At 44.7% G+C, this 21,075-nt stretch overlaps 1 protein-coding gene across 4 annotated transcripts in view; it reads left to right on the forward strand.

The window, feature by feature from the left end:
• The window catches only part of STAU1 (staufen double-stranded RNA binding protein 1), a 46,605-nt gene extending 25,924 nt beyond the window's left edge, over window positions 1–20,681 (forward strand). For all 4 annotated transcript variants that reach the window (XM_088472176.1, XM_088472173.1, XM_088472174.1 and 1 more), the window contains 8 exons: window positions 3,739–3,951; window positions 4,047–4,190; window positions 4,298–4,432; window positions 5,726–5,801; window positions 6,178–6,497; window positions 7,205–7,327; window positions 10,458–10,543; window positions 19,771–20,681. In XM_088472176.1, the coding sequence (XP_088328302.1) occupies window positions 3,739–3,951; window positions 4,047–4,190; window positions 4,298–4,432; window positions 5,726–5,801; window positions 6,178–6,497; window positions 7,205–7,327; window positions 10,458–10,543; window positions 19,771–19,858 (1,185 nt within the window). In that variant the 3' untranslated portion in view covers window positions 19,859–20,681. The remainder of the gene's footprint in view (window positions 1–3,738; window positions 3,952–4,046; window positions 4,191–4,297; window positions 4,433–5,725; window positions 5,802–6,177; window positions 6,498–7,204; window positions 7,328–10,457; window positions 10,544–19,770) is intronic.
• Window positions 20,682–21,075: the final 394 nt, after the last annotated feature.

The following is a 21,075-nucleotide window of genomic DNA, read 5'->3' on the forward strand; positions in this document are numbered from 1 at the left end:
ACCCCTTTGCAGATAATTATTTCTCTAAATGGGAAACACCTCCACAGGTAGATTCGCATGTCAAACGCCTAATGAGGAGTGCTACATTGCCAATGTCCTCCTTAAAGGATGCTGCGTATCGCAAGGTTGAAATATGCCTGAAATCCATTTATTCCCTTGCTGGGGGGGCGCCCAGACCAGCTATGGCCGTGTCCTGGGTGGCCAGAGCCATGGAGCGCAGGGCTGATAGCTTGGAGGCATCTCTGGACTCTGACTCATCACCTGAGCAGGCGGAGGTGGTGGGCAATCTCAGCCACGTACATTAACAAGGCAGCCTTGGATATAGGTCTCCTCACGTCCAGAATCTCCTGGGCAGTAGTGGCAGCTCGTCGCACCCTATGGTTGCGCTCTTGGAAAGCGGACGCGGATTCCAAAAAGGGATTGGAATGCTTGCCCTTTAATGGACAGGGTCCTGTTTGGCCCTGATCTGGACAAAATTGTGGCCACTCTGGCAGCAGCTAAGTCTGCGTGTCTGCCATCGGCTACAGTCCCATCAGGGTCTGGTACTTCGTCCTTTCGGCCTTATAGGACCCAGGGTAAGTCCAGAGTGCAGTCTTTTCCTAGGCAGGCAGGGGCCAAGAAATCTGCCAACCCAAATAAGCAGGCTTGGAGTGCAAGACGTCCTGCTCCCAAGTCAGACGATAAGCCTTCACCTGACGGGACGGGCCTCCCCTTGGGGGACCCCCAAAGTGGGAGGCCGGCTTCTTCAGTTCGCCCAGTGCTGGTGTCTCACAAATGTGGACACTTGGGTAAGAGAAATGGTCTCTCGGGTACGCCCTCTCCTTCCGGCGGAGGCCTCCCAGACGGTTTTTCACCACGGGCCTTCAGTCGGATCAAGACAAGGCCCTGGAATTCCGGAAAGGTGATCCACTCTATGCTCCAGGCTGGAGTTATAGTGCCGGTTCCATTGTCTCAGAGGGGATCTGGGTATTACTCCAATCTCTTTTTGGTACGGAAACCCAATGGGTTTTACAGGCCCATCCTCAACCACTCAACAAGTTCTTGAGGGTTCATCGGTTCAGGATGGAGACCCTGAGTTCCATCAGTTTGGCGATGGAGCCTGGGGATTTCATGGTGTCGCTAGATATTCAGGATGCTTTCTGCATATCCCTATTGTCTCAGCGCACCAACGTTTCCTCGGGTTTGCAGTAGTCGACAAACACTTCCAATTTCAGGCACTGTCCTTTGGTCTGGCCACGGCGCCTCGAGTATTTACCAAAGTTATGGCAGCCCACCTGCGGATGCAGGGGGTCCACTTGTTGCCCTATCTGGACGACCTCCTGTTGTTGGCAGGGTCTCCAGAGATACTTCAGTGCCATCTGCAACTGACAGTCTTGGTGTTGCAGAATCACGGCTGGCTGATAAACTGGAAGAAGTCCTCCCTGGTTCCCTCACAGAGGATGCTCCATCTCTGAGCCCTGTTGGACTCCCAACATCAGAGGATCTTTGTGACGTAGGAAAAAATCTCTGCATTGCAGGCAAAAGTTTGCAGTTGCCTGTACAGTCGCCGGCTGTCTATTCACTCGGTGATGAGGTTACTGGGTTCCATGGTGTCTATGTTCGACATGGTGGAGTGTGCCCAGTTTCACTCCAGACCTCTGCAGAAGTTGATCCTCTCCAGATGGAATGGGTTGCCCCATCGGATGAAGATGCAGACAATGGTGCTTCTCCTGGAGGTACATCTGTCTCTGGCCTGGTGGCTGCAGACTGCTCACCTGAACAGGGGGTGCCTGTTTTGGATTGCAGACTGGGTCCTCCTGACAATGGACACCAGCCTCCGAGGCTGGGGAGCAGTGACAGGTCCACACTTCTTCCAGGGAAGGTGGACGCCAGTGGAATCTGCTCTTCCAATAAACATCTTGCAACTTCGGGCAGTATTCAGAGTTCTTCAGCAAGCAAGACATGTCCTGCACGGGAAACCCATGCAGGGACAGTCAGACAACGCCACCACGGTGGCCTACATAAATCGCCAAGGAGGGACCCGCAGCCAGGCGGCCCTGACAGAGGTGTCCCGCATTCTAGCTTGGGCGGAAGGCAATCTCCCTGCCATATCGGCAGTGTTCATATCAGGAGTCCTCAACTGAGAAGCAGACTTTCTCAGCAGTCAAGACGTGCATTCAGGAGAGTGTTCTCTTGACCAGGAGGTGTTTCAGCTACTGGTGAACAAGTGGGGCCTTCCAGAGATAGACCTCATGGCCTCCCAACACAGCAACAAACTGCCTGTGTACGGGTCAAGAACAAGAGACGCATAGGCACTTCTGGTGGACGCACTGTCGGTCAGGTGGACCTTCCAGTTTGCGTACCTCTTCACTCTGTTCTCCCTTCTTCCTCGAGTGATTCGCAAATTCAAGCACGAAGGCGGCACGCTCCTGTTGATAGCTCCAGCGTGGCCCAGACGTCACTGGTACTGAGATCTTCGGAGTCTCTCAGTAGATACTCCTTTGCTGTTGCCTCAACATCCGGACCTATTGTCTCAAGGTCCTTACCATCACCCGGACCTGGGTCGTCTCTTTGATGGCGAGGCTGTTGAGACTGCCCTCTTTAAGGTCCAGGGGTTTTTCCAGCTCTGTAGTTAACACCATGCTCAGAGCTCGGAAGCCAGCTTCTGCAAGAATTTACCACCGAGTGTGGCATACTTTCTTTGAGTGGTGTCGTCCTAGAGGCTATGATCCTCAGGTCTTTAGGATATCCAGGGTGTTGGCTTTCTTACAGGCAAGCTTAGATCATGGTCTTTGCCTTGCTTCCCTGAAGCACTGTCTGTATGGTTTCAGCGTAGGATTGCTACACTTCCTCATGTCCGCACCTTTATGCAAGGTGTACTTCGTATTCAGCCTCCCTTTGTTTCACCAGGGACCGCCATTTGAACCACTGGGCTCAGTGGATTTAAAATGGCTTACAGCTAAGACTGTATTTCTTCTGGCCATTGCCTCTGCCAGAAGGGTGTCAGATTTGGGGGCTTTGTCATGTCGCCCTCCCTTTCTGATTTTTCATGTAGATAGGGCGGTGCTTCGCACTCGGCCTGGGTTTTTACCTAAGGTGGTGTCTAGTTTCCACATCAATGAGGAAATCATAGTGCCTGCCTTTAATTCCTCAGACCTATCTGCTGGTGAGGCCTCCTTGGATGTGGTACAGGCTTTAAGAATTTATGTTGACCGTACCAGTTCATTTCGGAAATCGGACTCTTTGTTTGTCCTCTATGGTTTCCATAAAAAGGGTTGGCCTGCCACTAAGCAAACTTTGGCAGGTTGGGTTCGCATTGCGATTTCTGATGCCTATATTCATGAGGGCCTTCCTGTTCCAGCCTCTCTAAAAGCTCATTCCACTCGGTCTGTAGGTCCTTCATGGGCAGCTCTCTGTGGCGCCTCTGCAGTTCAACTTTGCAAGGCAGCCACGTGGTCTTCTGTCCATACCTTTGTGAGGTATTACGCATTCGATACTTTCGCCCCTCAGGATGCTTCCTTCGGGCGGCAGATTCTCCTTCCAGCACAGGAGCGTCTCCACCCTTAAAGGATACTGCTTTGGGACATCCCCAAGGTATCCTGTGGATACCCTATGGACCCTGAAGTAGAACATATGATACAGTGGAAAGAGGCACTGGAATAGCTAATTGGTGGTTTGCTTGCTTCTGCCATATAACGAACTTAGATCCTATTGGTTGCAGGACCTTTTACCTTAACATGACCCTTACATTTTCTTCAGGTAACCAAGGAAACTGGGCCTCCGCACATGAAGAGCTTTGTAACTAAAGTGTCTGTTGGTGAGTTTGCGGGAGAAGGAGAAGGGAAGAGTAAGAAAGTATCAAAGAAAAATGCTGCAATTGCCGTACTCGAGGAGCTAAAGAAACTTCCGCCTCTGCCAATTGTTGAGAAAATGAAACCACGAATCAAAAAGAAAACAAAATCAATCGTAAAGGTTAGATCATTCTTTCCCATTATTGTCTAATGTATATTCCATTGTCCTTGTCTCATGTTTCGATATTAAATAGGCAAAACTCTTATGTCTCATAGCTTCCAACCAGCCCCGAGTACGGGCAAGGAATGAATCCTATCAGCAGACTAGCTCAAATTCAGCAAGCTAAAAAGGATAAAGAGCCGGAGTATGTTCTGATCACAGAAAGAGGTCTTCCCCGACGCAGGGAGTTTGTCATGCAGGTAGGTTTCCTGGTGATCTTTTTTCTTTGATTTATACCAGTCCTCTTTCTAGAGCTCTGCTCCCTGATTTGTAGAGTATGGAGTGTGCTCTTATTTCCTTCCCACAGGTGAAGATTGGAAACCTGACTGCAGAGGGAATGGGCACCAATAAGAAAGTCGCCAAAAGAAATGCTGCCAAAAATATGTTGGAAATTTTAAGTTCTCTACCTCCCCCTAAACCGGCCCTGAAAACGGAGGAAAAAGTAAGTAATATCCCCTGATTACCATATCTGCAGCTCATCACTTTCCAACAACAAATTAAGATCCACATTTTCCCTAAATTAATAAATTTAGTTAAAATATAGTTGCTGATAGTCACATGGCACTGAGTGGACAGCTGTGTGAGGGTAGTAGCGGGCTTGGGAGCACTGTGTACGTAATGTAGGATGGCTGTGTGAGGGCAGTAGCGGGCTTGGGAGCACTGTGTACGTAATGAAGGGTGGCTGTGAGGGCAGTAGCGGGCTTGGGAGCACTGTGTACGTAATGTAGGATGGCTGTGTGAGGGCAGTAGCGGGCTTGGGAGCACTGTGTAAGTAATGTGAGGTGGCTGTGTGAAGGCAGTAGCGGGCTGGGGAGCACTGTGTAAGTAATGTTGTGTGGCTGTGTGAAGGCAGTAGCGGGCTGGGGAGCACTGTGTAAGTAATGTAGGGTGGCTGTGTGAAGGCAGTAGCGGGCTGGGGAGCACTGTGTAAGTAATGTAGGGTGGCTGTGTGAAGGCAGTAGCGGGCTGGGGAGCACTGTGTAAGTAATGTAGGGTGGCTGTGTGAAGGCAGTAGCGGGCTGGGGAGCACTGTGTAAGTAATGTAGGGTGGCTGTGTGAAGGCAGTAGCGGGCTGGGGAGCACTGTGTAAGTAATGTAGGGTGGCTGTGTGAAGGCAGTAGCGGGCTGGGGAGCACTGTAAGTAATGTAGGGTGGCTGTGAGGGCAGTAGCGCGGGCTGGGGAGCACTGTGTAAGTAATGTAGGGTGGCTGTGTGAAGGCAGTAGCGGGCTGGGGAGCACTGTGTAAGTAATGTAGGGTGGCTGTGAGGGCAGTAGCGCGGGCTGGGGAGCACTGTGTAAGTAATGTAGGCTGGCTGTGTGAGGGCAGTAGCAGATTGAAAAATGCTGTATGTGGAAATGGTGCAATAGATAGGGTTTGTCATCTTCTATCTTACTGTTCTGCATACAGATGTGTTTGTACACATTTTCGCTGCAGTCGCTCTAAAAAGCCTCTCTCGGCGCCGTCCTGTGAGACTCTGCTGGCTGCGGGCCTTTTTTTTTTTTTTTTTTTCCGTCTAAGGCCCGTAATCAATTAGCCACGAAAAGTCGACTCACGCCAGGCAAGTCACGCTGCGTGTTGAAGCTAGATGTACGAGGACACATCTGTACAGTGTGAAAATATGGTTCAGACTAATAACCCAACCCCCCCCCCCCTTCCCTACTTAACTTGATTTTTCTTTTTATAGAAACATGTACAGTTTGCAGATTTTTATTAAGGAAATATATACATTTCAGACCCCTCTAAAGAAACCAGGAGATGGAAGGAAGGTAACATTTTATGAGCCCGGATCTGCAGAGGATACTGTTAATAGTAAGTTTCTTTATACAGAGGACAACTGACAGATTAATTGAATCAGATGAATTTTACACATGCAAAGTGATATATGTATCTCTCTCATATGTTTCTTCCCAACCCCAATTGAATGTATATAGGTGTCCTGTTCCGCTTTCACCCCCTTGTTATATGTAATATACTAGGACTGCTCTCAGAAACAGCATAAGTGGAGCAATAAGGCTTATGAATAAGGAGTGGTACAGCAATGTGGGTTTTACTAAATTAAGATCCTTTATCCATGTAATGGTTATGTCACATAACATGAATATTTTTGGTTCAGAAATGAATATGTTCAGTAGCGGTGTATCTTCTTGTTGCAGGCATGTAGCATGATATCTGTTCTGTGTTGTAGATAATAAAGATGATGAGTTCAGGATGCCTTATCACAGCCATCAGCAGCTGCCAGCTGGAATCCTCCCCATGGTACCAGAAGTGGCTCAGGCTGTGGGGGCTAATCAAGGACTTCACACCAAAGAATTTAACAGGGTGGCCCCTAACCCAGCAATAGCAACTGTGACGGCCATGATTGCAAGAGAGTTACTGTATGCAGGCACCTCCCCTACTGCAGATGCCATCCTAAAGAGTAACAACACATCTCCTCATGTACTGCACGCTCCACTTGCCAGACCTTCCGAACAATTACATTATCTGTCCAGCGTGCAAGGGATACAGGTAATGTCTGTTGATCCGTTTTCTCCAAACTGTTCATCGGATAGCTATCTGTATGTAACCCGTAGCCGGAAATCCCATCTCTCCAGGTACAAGAAACATGGGGTTAAATTTACTAAAGTGGTTGCACACACACAACCATCACACCCAGTATACTACACCCCATCACCCAGTGAACCCTCAGCCACAGGAAGAGCGCACCCGACCAACAACTATGAACTCTGCCATTAACAGGACCTGGTACTCCTGCAAGATGGTGCAGCACTCCGCACACTATCACCCTTCTACCGCACCAACTCTCCCACCCACCACCCTGCTTTTCCAACCCCACCTGCCTCCCGACTACCACCCCCCTCCCCCCAACACACCATCCTGTGATTTACACAAATTGCCCGATTCCCCTTCCTCTGGCCCCACATCACTTCCTCCCTTCACCACACCCTGGATGAGTGCAGTTCACCACAACCATCTACTTTACTTCCAGTGCCTCCTGCGACTCTTTTCCTACTGTGATTTTTTTCAGTGCTAATTAAAATCTTTTTATTATAGCATATATACACACTAAGATTCCTTGCGTTATGTCATAGTATTGTAACTTTTACATACATCTTTGTGTTACCAAACATATATCATATTGGATAAAATTGTATTCTGCATTTAGTGTGCCTTTTGATCTGCTGTTTATAAAACTGTATCACTGTTATTTCCAGGTTGAGTACAAAGATTTTCCGAAGAACAATAAAAACGAGTTTGTCTCTCTCATAAATTGCTCCTTCCAGCCACCGCTAATCAGTCACGGCGTAGGAAAAGATGTGGATTCCTGTCACGACATGGTAAGATATTAGCTCAGCCTCCGATATCCGGGAGCATTTGTGTTTTTGAGGTGTACTAATTTGTCATTTTTTTTATGGATTTATTAAATGAGCAAGCATTAATAGGTACTGTTTTTGTATCTAGATAGAGATGTCTTGGGTTGTGTCAAGTAGCAGCAGTGTGGAAGGTATAACTTTAGTATACTAAAAGGTTATTTCAACAATTGTAGTAAATGGGAAAGCTTACCTTTGTTGGTGCCTGGCTGGTTTTGTTTACCCTCGATTATCTGTGAATGGAAATGTACCAGATTAACTCAACAGTCAGTGTGAGGGCAGTGGCGGACCTAGACTTTACTTTTAAGGGGGATGTGGGAGTGGGGGGGGCGGTTTAAGAATTAGTACTGACTCCTCCCCTTTCTATTCATTTACTCCTCCCACTTAGAGTTCTGCCCGTCCTATTTTCAACAAGTACTGAAAAAATACACAGGAAAAAAAAAACCACACATTTAGGCACCCACGTGAAATATTACTCACCAGATGCACAGTTTATCTACATTACATCGCACATAGTGCCCCCAGCAGTGGTGGTGCCCCTTTTGCAGTGCCCCCAGCAGTGGTGGTGCCCCTTTTGCAGTGCCCCCAGCAGTGGTGGTGCCCCTTTTGCAGTGCCCCCAGCAGTGGTGGTGCCCCTTTTGCAGTGCCCCCAGCAGTGGTGGTGCCCCTTTTGCAGTGCCCCCAGCAGTGGTGGTGCCCCTTTTGCAGTGCCCCCAGCAGTGGTGGTGCCCCTTTTGCAGTGCCCCCAGCAGTGGTGGTGCCCCTTTTGCAGTGCCCCCAGCAGTGGTGGTGCCCCTTTTGCAGTGCCCCCAGCAGTGGTGGTGCCCCTTTTGCAGTGCCCCCAGCAGTGGTGGTGCCCCTTTTGCAGTGCCCCCAGCAGTGGTGGTGCCCCTTTTGCAGTGCCCCCAGCAGTGGTGGTGCCCCTTTTGCAGTGCCCCCAGCAGTGGTGGTGCCCCTTTTGCAGTGCCCCCAGCAGTGGTGGTGCCCCTTTTGCAGTGCCCCCAGCAGTGGTGGTGCCCCTTTTGCAGTGCCCCCAGCAGTGGTGGTGCCCCTTTTGCAGTGCCCCCAGCAGTGGTGGTGCCCCTTTTGCAGTGCCCCCAGCAGTGGTGGTGCCCCTTTTGCAGTGCCCCCAGCAGTGGTGGTGCCCCTTATGCAGTGCCCCCTGTGGTAGTGTCCACTGTGGTAGTGCCCCCAATAGTAATGCTCCCTGTAGTAGTGCCTCAGTAGTAATGTCCCAAGTAGTAGTGACCCCTGAGCAATGCCCCTAGTAGTAGTGCCGAGTAATGCCCCCTGAGTAATGCCCCCCAGTAGAAGTGGCCCCTGAGTAGTGCCCTCTGAGTAATGCCCCCAGTAGTAGTGCCTCCTAAGTAATGCTCCCAAAGTAATGCCCCCAGCCGCTTGCACACAAAAAAAATAAAGACCTAATACTTTAAGGCCGGCTCCTGCCTCCGCTGCCGTCCGGTCCGCTCGGCTGCTCCTCTACACTGTGGGAGAAACGTCATGACTTCTCTCCCATAGTGCATACTGCAGGAGCTGGAAACCGGAGCTCACGAGTGAGCGCCAGCCCGACTGCCGCTGCGGGGAGGGGACCGGGCGCCCATTGGTAACAAAATCTCAGTGGACGCCCGGAAGGAGCACATGGAGGCCAGCGACAGTCTGTCACTGAAATCGCGCTGCTGCTGCGCCACGCGGCTGCACTGCTGACAGGCATCAGCACCAACTGATCTGACTGCCTGGCTGACACTACTGGGCGGGGCTTTCGGGAATTGCGCCTGTGTGTGCGGGGGGGGGATCGCCCTTTTCGCCCCCCCTGGATCCGCCACTGTGTGAGGGTGGGGGGTAGGGGGGTAGTGGCTCATGGCTTTATTTGGGGGTGGACTGTGAATTTTAGTGTTATGTCTAGCCAAGGAGTGGTGAGGGAGAACTTATTTTCAAATGAGCATAACCAATATAAATCTTTTTATTATCAAATACACTATTTGATGCTTGTTGAGTAACTTAAACAGGACATTATGGTGAAACTTTAAATACAATGTTAGTCACTTCTAGAAAAATGCTTCCTGCTGCACAATACCAAGAGATATTTTTTAATCTATTTCATAGGGCATACTTTTCTCCCCATAGGCAATTTAGGGCAGGAATGGTGGCATCGCCCTCATGTCCTCATTGCCAATCTCCACTAGCTGACACACATCACTATTTTTGGAAATGCCAACTTCTTAGAATATTTTGGTTACAGGTGCGTAGATACGCACTGGATAATTTGGTGAATTACTTGCCTTTTACTAATGGGTGCTGTTTGGGCTATTACCGGATGGTCAGAGTGGCAAAAGGCTGTAAAAAATTATTACTGATAGTTTTACGTGCTACCGCACTAATTATTTTGCAAGCCTGGATAAATATCCCCCCTCCTACTCTAAAATTATTTTAGGAAAAACTTTTTCATGTGTTTTAACATGGAATGGATAGAAACCACATTGGAGAAAGAAACTAGGGTCTCAAAATGTTTTGGTATATGGGAAAGTTATATCTCAACCTTGCCTGTTGGTATTGGGAAACATATCCATACATCATTTAAAAATACAGACTGGTATATACTTCATGAACTATCCAATGACCCTCCAACACTTTGGAATCCTAAAGTCAAATTATAGTGGAGAATATTAATGTATTTTTTTTTGTTTTACTATATCAATATCAAAATAAGGGGAAATATTCATGTCCATTTCTTGTTTTATTTTTGGGAGGATGCGATAGGCTCTTGGTCTCGTCTCATAAATCTTTCCTTCATTTTTTGACAAGATTGTAGCGCAGGTTCTATTGGGAACATTATTTCGAGGTGATTGATTTGATTACATATATTCAATTTACTGTTATGAACATATGTTATTATTGTAATGACTTCAGATAACTTTGTTTTTGTCTTCAGCTACTGATTTAATATGTAACAAATACAATAAGAACATTTAAAAAAAAAAAACAGGACATTATGGTAAGCTTATCTTTGCTGAAACCAGTCCCTGGCAGTGAACATAACCTAACGGACATTGTCCTGTCCTCGTTCAGTAGAATGTAACATTTTGTTCTTTTGGTTAAGGCTGCATTGAATATCTTGAAATTGCTGTCAGAGATGGACCAACAAAGTGCAGAGGTGACAAGAACAGGGAATGGACCAATGTCTGTGTAAGTTCTTCGTTTGTACTACGTACATTTTCACTATATCTAATATCTTGCCAATTGCAGTTAGCCTGGTCCCAGCGCCCAACCTCACATAGCCCTCTGTCCTGTTAGGCTATTTGAATCACATTACACTCATCTTTATCGACCCCTGTGCCTTGCCTTCTGTTGCTATCAGCTTAAATGTGTTCCTGCGCTTTGTATCATATTGCTCTTAGCCAATCTGTCCTTGAGCCTTACATTGTCCTGAGCCCTATTTGTTGGTCCCTGCTCCTTGTGTCTTTGCCCTCGCTCTTTGCCTTGCTTTGCCCTCAGCCTTGTTGGTTTCGTTCTGCAGTCCTTGTCTCGCTTTACCCTCAGCCTGGTTTGATTTGATCCCCGATGTTATATATGTATCTGTGTTGGCACCAAAAAAAGACCTGACACATTGTTTATCATTATTTGCAGATTAGATATACTCCCTTTCTCTCTCATCCATGGGTGACACTGGAGCCATGGATACAGGTGGAGCTAGAGTAGTCTGTGTAACAAAGATTTATTGTTTGAATTAGCACAGGCTCCTCCTCCCCTATACCCCACCCCCTGCCTGCAGCATTTAATACTTAAAAAGCCCTAGGACAAGGATTAGGAGGAGAGGAGAAATATATACCAGGCACACAGAAAACGTCACACATAAGAGTTCAGAGAACCCTTTGATTGCCATTTGTGCAGGAAAATAACCCCTAGAAAGTCAAGAACATAAGGGAGGGCATCCAATGTCCATCCATGGGGGGCACTGGAACTGTGGGACATCCCAAAGTTGTACTTCTAAGGGAGGGAACACTCCAAAACTAGCATCACTAAAAGCGAAGGTGTCAAATCTGAAGAATTTGATAAAGGTATGCGTAGAGGATCACCTAGCAGCTCAGCAGAGATTGCCCACAAAGTCACAGTCTAGACGCTATGTATGTGTGTGATATTTTTTTTGAGATGCTGTCTGGGCAGCGCAGACGCCGCACTTGCCAGAGCTCCGCCAGGCCGGAGCACTGGCGACTGGGTCAGGGGCAGCGGCGGTTCCCATCCTGTGGGGGAGGACTTAGTGGCAACCCGATTCTCCACTCCCCCCACTGCACCTTCATCGACATTATTTGCAATAGGGACACCATTAAAAAGGCAGCAAGACTCTGGGGTCAGCCATGAAGGGAGGAGCCTTTGGTTCTTTTCTCCCAAAACCTTCCAGCCTTTGGCGTGCCCCCTCCCTAGGCTGCCTGGCAAAGGCTCCATCTCTACTCCTCACAGATGCTGGGTAGCCATTTTACAATTCCGCTGTTCTAATTACCTGATAGTCTCTACTCCTGCCTCCCCTATACCACACAGCTGGGTGTTGGGTTTTAGTTTCACTTACCACAGCTTTTTTTTCCTGTCTGTTTGTTTGATTTTGAATGTACGAGGGCTAATTAAAAAGTAATGAGACTGATTTTTTTTTTTAATTCAGGATCCGATGACTCCACAGGATCTGAACATTTTTTCTTTTCCAAAGTAGCGCCCTTCACAGTTAAAACATTTTTGCAGCGTTTCAACAACAATTCAAAGACGTGCAGTAGACTGTTTTGTGACATCACTTTTAGGGCTCAATCCAATTAGGTGTGAATTGCAAGTAGCGAGTTTGTTTCTTTAAACTCGCACACTTCGCCGCTAAGCGTTCTCCCGACAATTCTCCAATCCAATTAAAAATGCCTATTCGCGCTACTCGCAGAGGAGGGGCGCGAATTAACTGCCAAATGAGATTTGCGAGAAATGCATGAAAATGTGGGAAACCACCCTGGACCCCCAAAATGGATCATTTTATTAGCAGGACTGTATAGATGGCTGTTTGTGGGCATTAGGAAGGTACTATAGATTTTGAAATCGTGTCAAATGGCTGATTTGTGTGTTGTTGTTTTTTTGTTTTTTTTTTAAATTCAAGAAAATGTTAAAAAAACAAACTTTTTTTCTGTTTAATCTCAAACTAATTAAATGAAAAATGCAAAAAAAAAAAAAATTAAGAAAAAGGGTGATTTTGGGGTACTTTGAGGGCACCTTGAAAAATGGAAAAAGATGAAAAATATTTTTTTAACTAAAAAATTATTGTAATTAAATTTGGGGTGCCTTAACTAACGAAAAAGTTGTTTTGGGGGTAATTTGAGGAAATTTTTTTTTTAACCTCAAAAAATTACATGTAGTTATTGGACTAAATAAGCTAATTAGAAACTTCCAATTGGTCATAAAGAGGGCTGTCCAAGGGGTTCAGCACAGTGTCCCCACATTTTAACCTTAAAATAAAGATTTTCCTTTCCATCTCTCAAACTCAGGGAGGTGCGAGTGAAAACTTGCGAATTCAGTCTGACCAGTGCGAGTTGCTAATTGGATTGCAAAATGAATTCGCTATGCAAATTCGAAGTGAAAATCGCATCTTGCAATTCGCACCTAATAGGATTGACCCCTTAGTGTTGCAGCTGTGGTATTTTTCACTTTGTAATCTGTTGAGAACTACTTTCTGCGTAGTTGTTTTTTCAGTGTTGGGAATGCTCAGAAATAACAGGGCCAGTCTGGGCTACATGGAGGGTGTTACAGTTCTACCCATTAATTTCAGTCAGAGCTGCTAATGCAACAGCAGCAACATGTGGTCGGGCATTGTCTTGGAGCAAAAACCACTGTTTCTTCAGTAACTGTGGTCTTTTCTTCCTCATGGCTATACACATATGGATTTTCAGGACGTTTGCATAGTAGTCACCATTAACAGTGCTGTAGGATCATACCGTGCGCATCAAAGAACAGCAGAAGCATGACTTTACACACCAAAGGAATCACACAGAGGCGAATTTGCGTGTTTCCATACACTGGACTTTTGTTTGGATTCCAGATGATAATGATGAATCCACGATTCATCACACTTCACAATCGATGTCAGGAAATCGGGCATCCTCTACGACATTCGAATGGTGTTCTTGCACGATTCAACTCATCGTCGCATCTGCTCTTCTGTGAGATTTCTGGGTACCCACCTGGCACACATGCGATGCAGTTTCAGTTCCTTTGTCATAATGTGCTGAACTCGTTCAAATGAGATGCCAAGTGAAGCTTAAAGTTCACGTAAAGTTAATCCTCTGTCATTTTGCAACATCTCTGCAGGTTTAGCAATGTTGACATCTGTAACTGCGGTGGATGGTCTCCAAGAACGCGTTTCGTCAGTCACTCGCGTATTATGCTATTTAAAGTGCTTTCACCACCAAAGTACAGCAGCAAGGCTAATTTTTTTCTTCACCATATGCTTGCCGTAACATTTCATGAGTTCTTTTCCAAGTTTAACACAAAATTCAATCACATATCTCTGACGTAATCTCAGAGACATGTCTTCCTCGTCCACCATGACCAAATTTACAAAGATCTTCCACTTGCTGTGTCCAAACAAAGACGACTACGGCAGTTCAGACACATCGATGTATGAGCTTCACAATAGCCAGCATAGCGTTGCCATGTCTACCTATGAGACAGAAAAACAGAGGCAGTCTCATTACTTTTCAATCAGCCCTCGTATTTCAGACTTAGGTCTATGCTGTTCTAGAACAGTTTATCTGTGAAATATTTTTTTTATTTTCCTGTTCATTCTTAGTAGTTTTTACATAATCTATTACACAAATAGGTGTATTATTACTGTTCATGTACTCTTTCAGATTACACACCTTTCATTACGGTTAGATTTTGTTTTCTACCTGTGTCAGTTTATTCAGTTTTGCAATTTACTTAAATAGTTAATTTCTTTCAGTACATATGTGCACTGTGTGTGTGTATTCCACTATTGTGGGTTGGACGAGTATATTTGCCAAAGGGAATTGTTCTAAGGCTACCCAAGAGAGGAGCGCGTCTTTGCTGAGGACCAATTCCTGCAGTAACTGTCAAAGATTTGTTTAGTTCAGAGCAGGATCATAGGGGGCTTTGCTGGCAGTGCTTCAAAGGGGTGCAGTGTCTGGTTTCCCTAGTGGCAGACCTCCTGCAAGAACCAGCATGGGCATCCAACCTGTCCCAAGCCACTCTGAAGTTGGCCAAACAGTTTCTTCCATGTCTTCCCCTGTTGAGGCATCTACCATTTTCTCCTTCTCCATACCGGTTCCAGCCCATCCAACATCTGTTGAACTCCATGGGTACAGGGGTTGTCTTAGTAAGTACAGGTCTCTTCCTCTCTTCAGCAGATGTTGGAACCTTTGGCCAACCAGATATCTTCAAAACATCATAGCTCTACTGTAAATTTGCAGTATGAATCTGGCTCTGAAGTTTCTCCTGATCCAGAAGAGGTATTTCTACAGGGCTCAAACCTAAAATAGTCTTTCGCTCAAGGTGACAAAACAGCCCAATTCTGTACATTTTGAGGCGTTATTCACTGTGGTTTAAGGATTCAGATAGTACCCTTTTAGAAGGCACCTTTCTTCCAGCGCAAGAAGGAGTCTATTTAATTTCCTTCCTCCGCTCAGGTACAGTTTCTCCTGGCAGAAGCTTGGAGCCATCCTAATAAACATTTTCAGGTATCCAAGCGAGTCTTGACCTTTTTATCCCCACCCTTCTGCGAACAGAGCGAAGTGGGAATTTTCTCCTCCAGTGGACGCTCCAATAGCAAGACTGGTAAAATCTACCACTCTCCTTATCTCTAACATGGCCTTTCTAAAAGACACCAAGGTTCGGAAATTTTACCATTTCCTTAAGTCAGTTTTTTCTAATGTAGGCGCAGCTCTCAGTTCAGCCCTCGCCTAAGCTTGGTTGTCTAAAGCTTTGAAGTTGTGGGTGGAATCCCTGGATGAAGACCTCCAGGTTAGGAACCCCTCGCTCAGAGTTATTGTCTGTGGTGGACAATATTTAGGAAGCGACTTCTTATCTGGGAGAAGCAGTGATTGATTCCAGTCTCCAAAGTCTCGGCTTAAGCTGTTGCTAGAGTACCAAGCTAGCACTATAGATTTGTTCCTGGCACTCAGATTTGAAATCATTGAAGGCACTGGAATCTCTTCCTTTTACATACTGTTCGGTCCTGAATTAGACAAGATAATGGAAGCTGTTGTGTGCTCCTAAACCGCTTTTCTTCCTTCTGTGGCTCCTAAACCCAGGACTTCTTCCTTTCCATCCTTTCATCCTCAAGGTAAACTAAGATTTCAGCCTTCTTCGAGGATCAGGGTACCTCATCAGAGTAAGTCCAAGCCAGACGGGCTTGGTCAGAATGCCATCAAACGGCCAAACCTGCTGAGAAACCAGTGGCATGACAGTGCAGAATCTTACCTGGGAGTCCCCAGAGTGAGTGGCAGTCCTTCTGCTTTTCTCTGAGGTGTGGCTGCGAACAACTTCCGACTTTTGGGTACAACCTATGGTATCTCGGTTATGCTTTGGGCTTCAAAGGACCCCTTCCAGGCCAGTACTTCTTGATAGGACTTCCAGTTGACCCTGCCAAAGCAGGAGCCTTGCTGGAATCCACAAGGGCTCTTTTGGCCTCTTGCATCAACATCTCATTTTCACCTCCTCAAACAGGGACTGGTTGTTACACCAATTTGTTCCTTGTTTAAAAGCCAGATGGCTCCTTCTGATCCACCCTAAACTTAATTCCTGAATATCTTCCTCAGGGTCCCCAATCCCTCTGGTCTATCATACATGCCTTGGAACCTGGGGATGTCATTGCATCCCTGGATATCGAGGAAGCCTATGTACATGTTCCTATTTGGGAAGACCCTCAGAGGTTTCCCTGTTTTGCCGTTCTCTCAGACCATTTTCAATTTACCATTCGGTCTGTCATTAGTGGCTCCTCATGTGTTCACAAAGATAATGTTCATGATTGCAGCCGCCCTTCGTCTTTGAGGGATCAGGATCATCTTTTACCTGGACAACCTTCACATTGTGGCCCAGTCTGCTGCTGTTCTTCAGGAACATCTCCTGGCGGTGCTGGATCTTCAAACACATGGATGACTTATCAATCAGTGCAAGTCCAGTCTGTCTCTGACGCAACGGATGCTTCATATGTGAGCTCTGCTGGAATCCAGATCCCAGCGGAAAAGATTGTATCCTTACAGAACATGGTATGGTCTCTTCTTCGGAAGCTTAAGGGTATCTGTCCACCAGTGCATAAGAGTGCTGGTAAATTTGGGTGTGGAGGACCTATATTGACTATTGCTTCCTCAAGTAAATAGAGCCAGCTGCCTTCCGACTCTCCTGGGTGTTATCCTTTTTACAGGTTGGAAAAAAAACTTAGGTCTTTGTCTCTCTTCTTTGAAGGTGCAGGTCTCTGCCCTTTCAAGCTTGTTCCAGCACAAAATTGCTCTCATGTCGGCTGTTCAAACCTTTCTTCATGGGGTGTTACATATTTAACCTTTCTTTTTTACCCCGGTTGCCCCGTGGTTTTTACTTGTAGTGTTAAGGATCCTTCAGGCTCATCCTTTTGAGCCTCTAGAATCAGTGGACCATAGCTGCCTAAGGTGGAAGACTGTGTACCTCTTCGCTTCATCGTCCACTCGACAGGTATGGTGATTTGAGTTCTTTATCGCATAAATCCCCATTTCTAATTTTTTCATTGAGACTGTGCAGTCCTCTGGACCAGGTCTCAGGACTAGAGTTCATCCCTTGCTCACATGGTGTGTAGTGCATTTACATGGACAGGACAAAGAATATTTGTTAGTTGCATTCACTTTTTGTCCTCTGACTTCACTAAATGGGGCTTGCAAGCTTACCAAGCAGACTCTTGGCTGTTGGATAAGATTGGTGATCTAGCAGGCTTACTCTTTATTGAATAAGCCTGCTCGGGAATTAGAGCCCATTCCATCCAGTCAGTGGACGCTGGACGGGATGCCTTGCAGAACAACTCTCCCGAGCTGCTATGTGGTCCTCTGCGTAGACCTTTATCAAATTCTACAGATTTTACACCATCGCCTCTAGTGATGCTAGTTTTGGGCAAAGGGTCACATGCACAGAATAGGAGCGTTCCCTCCCTTACAGCTTTGGGATGTCCCACTGTTCCAGTGTACCCCATGGATAATAGAGAAATCCTTTTCTCTGAGTCCATGGGGGACACTAGATGCCCTCCCTTACGCCCCAAGCTTGCTAGGGGTAATTTTTCTGGACACCCGTTTTCTGTGTGCCTGGTCTTTTCTTCCTCTCCTCCTAGTCTTTTGTTAGTATTAACGGACTGCTGCAGGCAGGGGGTGGGGGTATAGGGGAGGAGGAGCCTGTGCTGCTTCAAATATTAAATCTTTATTGCCCAGTCTCCTCCAGCTCCACCTATACCCACGGTTCCAGTGTCACCCATGGACTCGGTGAAAAGGATTTAACAGGTAAGAGCCAAATTCCCATTATCACAGTATTCATAAGACTCTCCTCTGCTCTAATTATTACTGCTGGTTTTCCTTTTAAGAGGAGGTGGGATATCTGTTGCACTGGGAGCTGTATTTTAGCTAATAATCAAGATTAATATGGCCCCTGCTGCAAATATTATCAATACATAATGTTGATATCAAACCTAAATTATAGCATATACATAGGAAAAGCAAAAGAAGTCTGTATATGGTACATGTTAAATAAAAATTAACCTTTTATTTAGTATGTTTAAAATGTGTTTTCAAAGCAACAGAGTGACAAAATATTTTTAAACTATAGTACTAGAATTTGTGTGAGAATGAAATTCGTGTATTAAAAAAAGATTTAATTGAAAAACCTCTTTGAGTTATTAAATCTCTAATTATTTCCCTGGACAAATCAACAAAGACCCATATCCATAACACTGTACAATAAATTAATTATTTTAATTTGTTTCCTCTCTGAAAATAGTCATACATTACTAATTTGAGGTCAAGAAAAACTATAATGATTTCAGAATGTTTTTACTAGCTCTATTTTTTTGAGCTACACTACTTGCACTGTATGTACATTAGTAATATAGTCATAGTGAAAAGCCATTTTAAAATCTGATATTTTCTTGATTTAATTAAAACAACTTATTTATTTTCTATCAATCACAAATAAGAACACAAAACGAAACAAACATACAGCATACGAAAGTACTATCTAATATATTGGCCTATTTATGGGGGTGCTTTCTCTTTGCTTGTCGCTTGTACTCCTCTTCTGGGGCATCTCTTGTCACTGTCCAACAGTAGTGATTCACCTACCCTGATATCTTTGTTCCATTGCTGAAATGTCTTGGTGGAATCGCTCACTATGCTTGTCACTCAGTGCACCACAGTTATCTTGTGTGTATAATCCCGTGAATCGCATATATTTGAATAGGGGAGGGGACAAATAGGCCCCGTCCCCTCTGCGCGGAACGCAGATTGCTGGTAAGACTCTCTCCATTCTGCCCACTTCACTAAGAATACCACTACATCGTCATAAATGGGCTAGATCTCGGAACTCAGAGCTAAATAAGTTTTAAATGTCATATTCATTCTTTGCATGCTGAAATCAATTAGAAGTAACTATTTTCACATCGGAAACATTTTCATTGTTGTGCAGTGTAATTGGTCAGTGTATTTGCCATTCCTGATATGTAAGAGTAATGGGTAGTTTGGAATTTTAAATTCAATAAAATGTATCTATCTCAGGGTAAAGAGATATATGAATTCTTCTGAGATATAAATGGTGTGAGTTTTATGGATTTTAATACCATTCATCTCCATTATCACATCTTTACATAGAAGAATGCTGTGTTCAGGAAAATGATGTAATCAATTCATTTATGGATAACCTGGTTCCACAGTATATTTATTAGACACGCTCTGTTACCATTTGGTGAATATACATCATTAGAGCTCTGTCTATAATATCCCTTCTGCGATTTTTGCAGCTGATTAGATCTGCAAGTAAGGGAATTCAGTTTCAGTGTTGTAAACCCAGGATATAAAAATCTATTTCTCTGCCACCTTGTATAATATGTTTGATTTTATACAACGTGGAAACTGAATTCCCTTACATTCAGATCTAGAATCTGATTGGCTGGTACTTTATCTCTCTCCAAGATTTGATAAAACTACCCCCATGTAAGGCTGCACCCAATAAATTGTAAATTAATTTGCAAATATCATGTGCATTTTTCCTAGAATTCACAGTGATTTCACAGGCAGGCTTAAGCATTACCCCTGAGAATATCCGTGCTCTAAGTTCTCTGTAGCAGACCAGCCTCACGGTCCCTAAAGACAAACATTCATAACCACGGAGCCTATATGTGACAACGTGCTTTGTTTCCTTCTCTCCAGGTGTGTAAAACCAGAGATGGAAAGTGACCCTCTCATCAAACCTGCTAATTCAAACACGCTGGGACAAACACTGAACAGCACGGCCTGACCTCCGTTTCTGATTGGACCTGTAAAGCACCAGGGAAAATCAAATGTACTTTTTTTTTATAAACTCGCAACCTGTCCAGCTCTCCCTCTGAACCCAGTGCCCAGCCGGGACTGTCTTATTTTTCCTCTAATTTCAAATTATGATTTTTTTAAAAGTTTCTTAATCATAACTTAGAAACTTTAATATATTTAATTAATTGATCATATCCTCATGTGTGGTCATATAAAGATATAGGATATGTATTTTTTATTTTTATTTTTTTTTACATTAGTTTTAAAGTTTGTTCAAATTATGTTACGTGCCCTCCTGTTAAAAAAAAAAAAAAAAAAAAAAAAATACATTGAATTCTGTCTGACAAATAGATAATGAATTAACCATTGTAGTAATAAATATTTTCTTTAGTTATTAGACAGTGTTCAATCATTTGAGTGTTTACTTATTTTGTGTATGTGTAAACTAGTTTACATAAGTATTTGTAAGGTGCACAGACTATATCACTGCATTACAGGATATGATCTAATTACTGTATTTAACAGTTGCTTGATTTGATTTTCTTTGTGTGCTTTAAACCAATAAATTACATCTCCATGTAGGGCTGAAAAAATGCCTGTTTCTATATAAGCTGTGTTGCTTTAGATGTCTTTAATTGCGTGCCTTGACACACGCAGTACATTTTCGCATATTGTCTATTTAAAGCACGATGCGTTGTCAGTTCAGTATCGCTTCAGGTCATTGTTTACGCTGGAATTTTTTCTCCCCATGGAATGTAATCGGTGTTTGTCACAAAAAATTAAAAAAAATATAGAAAAAAAATAAAATTAAACAGCTTGTTAAATATTTGTTTTTATTTGTCTTGTGTTTGAGCACATTTACGTTGGATATGGACTACTCATTCATTAAGAGCTAAAGACATTAAAGGGGGACAAAGTGTGAAATTTCCCAGTGATGTCAGTGGTTCCTGGTGAATAAATAGGCTACAGTCTTATCCTAATGTGTAATGAATTTACCAGACTGCAATGCCATTTAGTACATAAAGCATTAAGAAGCCCAGAAATGGGGGAGGTTCTGAGTTCCAGATCTCCTGCATCCTGGCTTCAGTAATTTCAGTGGTGTTTATAAATACTGATAGTGTTAATTCATTAAATAGAACACTTAATTAGTCCTTTATTCATAGCAGGTCTTTAAGATGTTAGTGGGGTAGATGATATACGCATCTA

This window comes from Taudactylus pleione, unplaced genomic scaffold, assembly GCF_031769625.1.
Source record: "Taudactylus pleione unplaced genomic scaffold, aTauple2 ptg000121l, whole genome shotgun sequence".
In the NCBI taxonomy this organism is placed as follows: Eukaryota; Metazoa; Chordata; class Amphibia; order Anura; family Myobatrachidae; genus Taudactylus; species Taudactylus pleione.